The sequence below is a fragment of the Eptesicus fuscus genome, chromosome 17, assembly GCF_027574615.1.
Source record: "Eptesicus fuscus isolate TK198812 chromosome 17, DD_ASM_mEF_20220401, whole genome shotgun sequence".
NCBI lineage: Eukaryota > Metazoa > Chordata > Mammalia > Chiroptera > Vespertilionidae > Eptesicus > Eptesicus fuscus.
The window spans coordinates 57,336,521-57,345,764 of NC_072489.1; the positions used below are offsets into that span (position 1 = coordinate 57,336,521).

At 62.0% G+C, this 9,244-nt stretch overlaps 1 protein-coding gene across 11 annotated transcripts in view; it reads left to right on the top strand.

Annotated features, from left to right (window-relative positions):
• Positions 1 to 4,781: 4,781 nt before the first annotated feature.
• EBF3 (EBF transcription factor 3) overlaps positions 4,782 to 9,244 on the top strand; it is a 115,006-nt gene continuing 110,543 nt past the window's right edge. For all 11 annotated transcript variants that reach the window (XM_028132073.2, XM_008156131.3, XM_028132076.2 and 8 more), the window contains exons 1-4: positions 4,782 to 5,436; positions 5,539 to 5,695; positions 6,044 to 6,107; positions 6,825 to 6,880. In XM_028132073.2, coding sequence (XP_027987874.1) covers positions 5,303 to 5,436; positions 5,539 to 5,695; positions 6,044 to 6,107; positions 6,825 to 6,880 — 411 coding nt within the window. In that variant the 5' untranslated portion in view covers positions 4,782 to 5,302. The remainder of the gene's footprint in view (positions 5,437 to 5,538; positions 5,696 to 6,043; positions 6,108 to 6,824; positions 6,881 to 9,244) is intronic.

The window sequence follows — 9,244 nt, forward strand, 5'->3', positions numbered from 1 at the left end:
CGCTGTTTGTCAAACTTGGCCGCCTTGGCAGGAGGCGCCTGCACGTTCTCACCGGGAGAATTGTTCCCTTTGCAGTCCTTGGGTCGGGCTCAGGACCCTTAGCCTCACAGAATGATGGGGGGTGTGGGGTGGGGGTGTGAGTGCAAAGGAAAGGGCTCTGGGACCCTTCAGCGTCTGCGTTTTACCTGTGAGTCCCGCCAGGCCTCCCACCGCCCAGCGCAGGAGAGAGGAGGCGGCCCCTGGTGCTCCCCGTGCCTTCGGGGCGCGGTGCCCAGGTACTTGCCTCTCCGAGTGAGCGGGACTCCGGCCTGGCTTGGGTTCAGTCACCACATGTCTCCGGAGGGCCCCTTGGCCTCCGTCCTGGCGCAGAGAGCAAAGGCGCCTTCCCTGGGCCTGACAAACCCACCCGAACCTGGCCTCCCCACCTTTGTGCAAACTTCACAGGTTGGGGGGGCCTGATGCGGAGCCCTTGCTTGCCCGGCCCGCCGGGCCCACAGGCAGCGCGACCCCGCGATGCCAGGCAAAGCCCAGGCGCGCTTGGGGCCCGGTCACTGGCCCGCGGTGGGCAGGTGTGCCAGTGTGTGGCGGTTCCACCCTCTCCTGCAATTCACTGCACTTTCCAGGCGCCCCCTCCTGGGATTTCCCTCTTCCCAGGCTCCCCTGGCCCCTATGGCCTCCTTCCCTCCAGGGCCCAAGGTCAGGTGGGTAAGGGTTTCGGGTTCTTCCTCTGGCCTCCGCCTGTGCTTGGCGCCGGCCCCGACCCCAGGCGGGAGCCAGGCGGGAGGCCGGTAGCCGGTGCGGTAGGAGCGTGACCCCCGGGCACGGAGGACGTGGGGGCGGGCCGCGCCTGCAGCTCCGCACTGGCTGGGAGAACGCGAACCGCCAGCCTTAGGCGCATTGGCTCGCACCGGTTCCGAGCGCTCCGAGTGGCCTGGCCGCGCAGCCTGGGCCTGAAGCCACCAGCCCTCGGAGGGCCCCGCGCCGGTCCGTGCCCGCGCACCCCGGGCTTCTCCTCACCGGAAATGCACTTTGTTACACTTTGGAAGGCCGGTAGGACGCTCGCTCGCAGGCTCCCGGGCTCTGCTGCGAGCAGGAAGGGGCGCCCAGGAGTGCCTCGGATGCTGGGCGGGCTCTGGCTCCGCGCCGGGCCCCGCTCCCCAGGAGCCCAACTTGGCCGAAGTTTCTGGGGGGGCTCAGGGGCCGGAACCAGCCGGGCTCCCACTCTCCAGGCCCGGCACCACTCAGCTGTGTTGGACCCGGGACTGAGGAGGGGCGATGGGGAAATCCTTGCCTGGCAGGCGCCGAACAGCCCCCGCCCTCGGATGGGAATTGGGCGCGGGCGGAGGGGCTCGGCGAGCCCGGCAGCGGGGGAGGACTGGCGCGGCGTGGCTCTCAGGGAGGCCGGCTGAGCTGGAGTGCAGGCGCTGCCCGGTTGTACCGACCGGCCCGGCCTTGGCTGGCGCCCTGAGAAGTGGCCGGGCGCTGCCCAGGCTCTGCGCCCTGCGTGCTGCTCCCCGAGCAGGGCTCCGTGGCCGGCAGGCGCCGTCTCTCTGAGGTCACTGCCTGCTCCCGCACGATGTGGGGAGGACAGCTGGGCACTGGCCATCTGACTGACTCCGGCGTGACATCTGGGAGCCCACTGGTGTGTGGCACGCGAAGCGCTGGATGCCGCTATTTAAATGCAAATGTGAGGGGGCTCATTGAAGCCTCTCCCTGTAAATCCGCACAAAAGGAATACTTCCCACCCTCCGCGGAGGAGGCGGCGGCGGCGGGCGGCGTGAGGGCCACCGGTGCAAATCACGTTGAGCCCGGCCTCGAGCCATAGTCGCTGCGGTTGCGGCCTGGGGGTTCCCAGTGAAGGTCAGGCCCCAACCAACGGGCCCCTGGGAGCGCTCCAGGAGCGGAGGCTGGACCAGCAGCCTCGGAGGACCCGCACAACTCCCAGGGTCAGCCTGCCCTTCCCTCGCTTCCCCTACCTGGGTACTTGGTGCCCCTAGCTCCCTGGAGGGCGGCCGGGGTAGGGCTCCCGAGGGCGGGGGCTGGGCTCAGGGGCGCTCCAGTCTCCCTCAAGACTTCCAGGAATTGACCTGCAGCCCCTCCCCCCCGCTTTGGGGCCTGGGCGCTGGGTCCCTTGCACCTCTCCAAAGCTGCTCCCACCCTATCCCAGCGAAAATCTGGGGTAGGATCAGGGCGGGGGGGCCCAGGAGGCTGCCCTCCCAGGCCGCTCCACAGCAGGCCCGCGTGCAGACCCTGCCCAGGCGGCCAGTCCTTGTGCTCACAGCGCGGAGACAGCAGTGGAGTGACAAAAAAGATAAAGTTGGTGAATGATAAAGACCGTATTTTCCACGCTTTGGGTGCGGGACCAGATGATCTAGAAAATGAGCTGAAATGGATTCAGCCTCTGAGCCTGTTGTGAGAGCAGCTGATTCCCCCATTTCGGGCCAGATGGCTGCTGAACACAGATTTGCATTCATTTTCGCTTAATATCGTCCAAAACAGTGGGGCAGCTGCATTTGTTGTCAAAAAGGTTTAAAACCCCCTTTCTTTCTGGGGCAGGATCGTTACCTTATGCGATGGGGCTTATGGAACTTTTTTTTCTTCCCTCTTTAGTCAACAGTATCAGATTTAGAAGGATTTGTTTTTAAACCTTCTAATTTGGTAATCAGATTTAAATCGCCTTGGCGCGTGTAATCTGAATTAAAGATACTGTAAATGACTTTAAGCATGATACTTTTCGTTAGTGCTAGGAAGGGGGCACCTCCAGTCGGGGCTGGGCGTTTTAGGAAGTGTGCGACAAAGAAAGTATTGTTTCCTATTTCCAACTTCATCTTTCCCCAAAAAGGCATTTTGCATAGCCTGACAATAACGCCGGCCTGGCCAGTCAGCCGCCTTGCGGGAGCCCCCGAGCAGCTCAGCGCGCAGAGACAAAGCCACTTCTCAACCCCACCCTCTCCCCCGATGGCCAACTTCATGCCCTGTTGTTTTTCCGGGAAGACAGTGTTCCCTGCTCCACTCAGGCTGCTCTGGGCTGATTAGGAATACAGAAATTTTCTTTTAATTTATCGTGAATAGTTTCCATACACTTTGATTTAAGGTTATTAACATTCTATAGACAGTGGCATCTTTAATATGTGGCGATCGCTTCTAAAGACTAATCTCATTACCCTCAAATAGTCATAAAATATGATTTTATTATACTTACGTATTTAATTAGACGACCGGCACCGTAATGGATTTTGAGATGGGACCGGCGCAACAGCTTTGATAATTCACTTATCTTTGGCAATAGTCATTAACCCCCAACACCAGCAAAATAGATTGCTTTCCAACACATCTTTTTCTCCCCTCACCCCTTCCAAGCGGTGTGGGGGTCCCCAGACAATGTAAATCGGACTTCGATTTTCCCGATTAATTAAAATATTAATGTACACACGCGGCCAATTCATAAAAAAGGGAGTGTTACTCCAGACGGGGGAAGAGGCTGCCCTGCGCCACCCTCGCGCCCTGGAACCTGTTTTGGTTTTGTTTGTTTTAATCAAAAGGGCCTGATTCCTCTTGGCAGGACAGCTCTCCGCGGTCCCCTGGGTCTCCAATCGGCGTCCCGCACACGTCCTCTGGGCGGGCGGTGCGCCTGGGCTCCGGGTCCCTGCCGCTGGAGCCTGGCCGCCGGGCCCGCGAACTGTGGGCTCCCCACTCCCCGCCGCCCTCCCGATTCCTCGAAACCAGGTCGGGAAGGCGCGCGCCGCGCGCTTACCGGGGCCGGCGGCACCGAGGACGGGACCCGAGCGCCCGCGGCGTCCGCTGGGCTTTGAGAGAGGCTGGCGCCAGGGAGGTCTGGGCACCGCGCGGGGCGCGCCGCCGGACACCCGGCTCCGGGTCGCCGCAGAGGCCGGGCGCGCTTCCTGCCAGCCCGAGCGCCCGTCGCCTTCTTTGTTACTCGCCGCGGCGAAGGACGGGCCGGGGGCCGGGGTCTCCCGCGGCCACCAGGAAAGAGAGAGCATCTGGCAGAGTCCGCCTCCGACGTGGGCCCCAGCCCGGCATTCAGCGGCCTCCCTCCCCGGCAGCGAACCCTGGCGTCTGGCGAGGCCCAGACGGGGGGCGGACCGGCCCCCTCCAGCAGCCCTGGGTCTGCTTGGAAACCAGGCTGAGCTGCGGGCCCCGCCTCGGCTAGGGAGCCCGGCTCCCCCCGCTGCAGCCCCCAGCCCTTCGCTGGCCCCTCCAGCTCCCTCCCTGCGGCCTGCTGGCCTCTTCCCACCGCTCCCTTTTCTCTCCGGGCCGCCCCAGAGGGGGCTGCGGCCCCTTGCATTTATTGCATGCATTTGGACAACTCGGGGTGCCTCAGCAGGTTACCCCCTCCTTGCCACCGTGCTTTGACCGTCTCTCTGAATTGGGGAGGAGGTATTAGGGGGGGGGTCAGGCTGCCATCGTGCACTGGTGGTTTGTTTCATTTCAAGATTTATTTGGGCGAGTGGAAACTTCCTAGGCTGCGGGTGGGCGCGAGGAGCCGCGGCGCGTAGCCGGGGGCGGCCGCGGCGCTGGGTGGCGCTCGGCGGCGCTCGGCGGCGGCGGGGCTCGCGGGGCTCGCGGGGCTCGGGCCGGCTCGCGGCGCCGTCAGGCAGTCAGTCGGCGAGCGCGGCGGCGGCGGCGGCGGCGAGGGGCGCGGCGAGGGGCGGCCGCTCCCATATATGGCGCAGGCACCGCCCCCCGACGTCACCTTCTGACAGCGCCGCTCCCGGGGGCTTCGAGTTTTGGCTCCCGGGAAAGGGTCCATTCCTCGGGGAGAGAGGGCTGAGTTTTGTGCGCCTCCGTCCGCTGCGCGCGCCGCTCCAGGCCCCGCCGCGCCCCGCCTGCGCCCGGGACTGCGCCGCGGCTCTCACTGCCCCGTTTATTTGTCTTTGGAGCAGGCGGGCCGCGCCAGAAGCGGACGATCCCGCAGTGTCCTGCAGCCGCGGACGCCGCCCGGCTAGGATGACACCACGTTGAGCGCGCCTGCAAACAACAACAACAACAGCAGCCAGCGCCGCGGCCGCGCGTCCCGTTTCCTCCTGCTTCTCCGGGGCGCCGCGCCGCCACCGGTGTCGCCGCCGGTGTCGCCGCCCCCGCGCGCCCCCGGCCGTCCGGAGCGCCCGGCCGCCGGTGTATGTCGTGCCTGCCCGGGACGGGCTGAAGCCGGCGGCGGGCCGGACCGCAGGCGCCGAGCAGGGCCAGCGCGGCCAGGGCAGACGCCTGCCGCCGAGCCCCGAGCGCCGCCGCTCGCGGAAGCGCTTTCGGCCGGGAGCCGCGGCCGCCGCCAGCAGTGTTCATGTTTGGGATTCAGGAGAACATTCCGCGCGGGGGGACGACCATGAAGGAGGAGCCGCTGGGCAGCGGCATGAACCCGGTGCGCTCGTGGATGCACACGGCGGGGGTGGTGGACGCCAACACGGCTGCCCAGAGGTACGTACCGGCCGCCGGCCCCGCGCGCCCCGGCCCCGCCGCGTCCCCGCCGCCGGCCGGCGCCGCGCTGCTCACCGGGCCGCTGTCTCTTTCCTCCCGCAGCGGCGTGGGGCTGGCGCGGGCGCACTTCGAGAAGCAGCCGCCCTCCAACCTCCGGAAATCCAATTTCTTCCACTTCGTGCTGGCGCTCTACGACAGGCAGGGGCAGCCGGTGGAGATCGAAAGGACCGCTTTTGTGGACTTTGTGGAGAAAGAGAAAGTAAGTGCGAGCACACGATCACACCCTCCTCCGTCTTCCTAGAAGTGGGGGGCAGGCGGTGCCCCGGCGCGGGGGCCCGGAGAGCCCCCTCGGCGGCCGGCAGGCGGGGACCACGTGCGCCCGCCTTGACCGCCGTGGGCCGGGCGCCTCCCGTGCGCCCCCGGACGCGCGCGGGGCCAGGAGGGCGCGGGGCTGCGAGCAGGACACTGACATCACCGCGCCGCTCCGAGCTTGGAATCCTGCGCTGCGTGAGGCCGGGGGGCCTCGGGTCGTGCAGGGGGGACCGAGCGCGGTGGCCGCGCCGACGCCGACCCGCTACTAAATGCCATTATTTATCGTTACTTTCAGGAGCCCAACAACGAGAAAACCAACAACGGCATCCACTACAAACTCCAGCTGTTGTACAGCAATGGTAAGTGGCCGCTGCCCAGCTCCCTGGCTCTCCTTGCCCGAGATGCGTAAAGGACATAAAGATTTTGAGATTAAAATGACATGGATGTAAACACGAAATCTTCTCATGGCATAGAAGGAAAACAAAACACAAACGATCAATAAGTCGATGGCACTTCACATGATTAACCGGTAGGGCTCGAAGTAGAAAGTAAAAAGCGGGATCGATTAGGCGCTCCAGCTGAACATCACTTCTAAGTGACTTTCTTCAATTTTGCAAATTAATGTTAATTATTGAGATGGGGGTGGCTCCGGTAAACCGGGCATAACTTCCTCCCCGGGCTCCCGATTCTTAAAAAATCCTCGAGAGACCGTTAGAAAGAGTTCAGACTCTGTTTCCTTATCTTGCTTTCTGTTTTCTAAAAATAAATGACCACATGGGCCTGTGGGTAGGGCAGCCAGGCCTGCACTCAGCTGGGCACATTTCTTGCACCTTTCAAGGAAAGCAAACCCTGAGAGCCCTAAGGTTCTTAATTAGGAAAAGGAAAAAAAAAAAAAGCGAGAAGTGATTGGGGTTTTCTTTCTTGCCTTTTAAAAGGCCAAGCCTTAAGTTTTGCTGCATCACGCGGCTGCAGTCCCTGAGCCCTGGACTTCCTGTGCCCGGGTGCCCTTGCTAAACTGATGGGTACCTCTCTCTCTCTCTCTTCTCTCTCTCTCTCTCTCTCTCTCTCTCTTGCAGGAGTGAGAACGGAGCAGGATCTGTACGTTCGCCTCATCGATTCCATGACCAAGCAGGTGAGAAAGTTTAAGCGTCTGCATGAGTTTTCGCTGCTGAGCCGAGCAGACTGACAAATGGACCTGTGTGTTTTTGTTTCTCGCTTAGTTTCCTGGACATGCTAATGAGAATCCCATATTTATTGGAATAAATGAAGCAGTCGGTGAAATAGTTTAGGTTGTCATTACAACAGGACAGATATGCTTTATTAAATGGCTTGTGATGGGATTCAAGTTCTCTCTTAATTAATGACGGTGATTCATACGTGACAGAAAAATTTCAAGATGCCCCTTTCCGTGTATGTTTAAACGTGTGTGTGTGTGTGTTTCCTTCTCTCTCCTTGGAATCATTTCATTGATTCCCCCCCCCCCCCCCCCGTCCCCACGGTGACGAACCCCTTTCCGAAGCCCAGCGAGTGGGGCTTGGTTAGTGCCCCTTTCCTCCTTTCCAGCACGATGGTCTGGTAACGCGAGACGCGTATTTGAATTTAAAAGTTAAATGTGTTGGGGTGAAAAGTCACCTTGTTCTCCTCTAGCCCATCTTCACCTCTGGGCCCCCCATCTCCATAATTCAAACTCCGAGCTCCAGGGGTCACTCAAACCCGCCCATTGCTCGGCGAGCCGCTCTGGCTCCTGCTCCCGCCCTCTGTCATACCTTGTAAATAACATAATTACAGCAGCTCCTTATTAAATTATTTAACCTGTCTTGGTCAACTTTTCCGAGGGTAACTATTGGCTCTCGGAGACGTCATGAAGTGCGGAAAAGCGCTTCCTCGCTTTCTGACATGGTGCGGTTTCTGGCTGGGTCTGTGCTGGGTCGTACGTGGTTGTTCAGTTGTTTTAAAGATCCCTCGGCCCCCCCACCCTCCCACTTTCCTTGAAAAACAGAGGTTGGGGGAGGGGCAGGGCCGATGTGTGAATTAAATCCACTTGGCACGGATTGATTTAAAATATAGTTAGTTCCAGGCTGGGCTTCAGGCTTGGAAACGAAAGCGGAGCCTCCGTTTCTGACGCGGACTTGAAGAATGCGAGCCGGGGGAAGCGCCTCCCGGCTCCTGCAGCCCGGCGCGCGTGCCTCGGGCTCCGCTCGGCAATTCGCTTCCCGGTTGGACTCCCCCCCCTAGAAAGTTTGTCCTTCCCCAGGCACCCCGCGTGCTCGAGGCTCCTGTCCGCGGGGGGAACGCGGTGCGGGTTTCTCTGAGAGTAAACGCAGACCTGGCGGTCGGCGCCCCTCTTTCTGAGCAGGGCAGGCGGCGAGCCCCGCGGCCAGGGTTTCCCTCGGATGCGGGGGAGCTGCCGGCGGGCGGACAGGGCGCTTCTCTGTCTTTGTACGTGAAGGGCTGATGTTCCCGGAGCGCGCCGCGGTGGGAGGCAGCGGTGGCCGGGGGCATCCCGAAGTTTTCCTGTTGTTGCCGAGAGCAGGAGGCCGGCTCCGAGTGCACTTTTATTGTTCATTTAGCCACGGGCCTTGGCAGTGTAAACAGCTCTGGAAATAAAGGCATTTCATCTCCTCTCTCTGACCGGGATGGAGGGGGGAAAAAGGAAAGAAATGGCCCAGTAACTGATCAAAGAGTCAATGGTGCTGAACCGACAGTTTATGGATTTCTGTTGGCGCTACAAAATAAAAAATAAATCAGATACAAATGCGGGGCTCCCTCCCAGGACCAGCCGCGCACTGGGAAGGAAGAGCTGGTGGTGCCCGCTGCCCGCCCCGCGGCCCGGGCGGCCCGTCGGCCTGGGGTGACACCGCGGTTTGGAGCAGGGTCCAGGGAGGCTGGGGGAGAGCGGCTCCCAGGGACCGTGCCCTCTTCCCAGAGGGAAGCCGGGTTTCCTCGGGAAAGGGCTTTGTCCGCCTGGAAGTGGAGGAGAGAGTCAGAAGTGCCCGCGGAGGTTGGAAGTAATTTCCAGATAATTGGGGGGTTGGGGTGGGGGTGGCGGGAACTGGAGAGGGGACTCCCCTCCCCCTTCCGTGGAATTTTCAGCCGGGAACTTGCGGCTCCTGGCCCCCCGCCCTCTGCCCCTCCTCCGGTGGCCTTTTCCCCCCTTCTTTTCTTTCCCCCTTCCTCCCCCTCCCCGCTGCGGGCGGTGGGGCTGGGGCGGCTGGCTCGGCGCGGCCCCAGCTCGGGTTCCCGGCGGGCGGAGCTGGTGAGCGCCGTGGTGAGCGCACCTAGGGCTGCGCACCATCTGGCAGAGCCTCTGCTCAAAACCTACCCGAGCGTGTGCGCAGACACTGCCTTCTTACCCGAGAAAAATCATTGTTAGCAGTTTCAAAATAAACACCAGATTGGCCATTAGCACTTTATTTCCAAATACCATCCAGCGAGGAGCACGTGGCCGCGCGGGGCCGGGCGCCTGGGGCCGGAGGAGCACTCCTGCCAGGAGCCC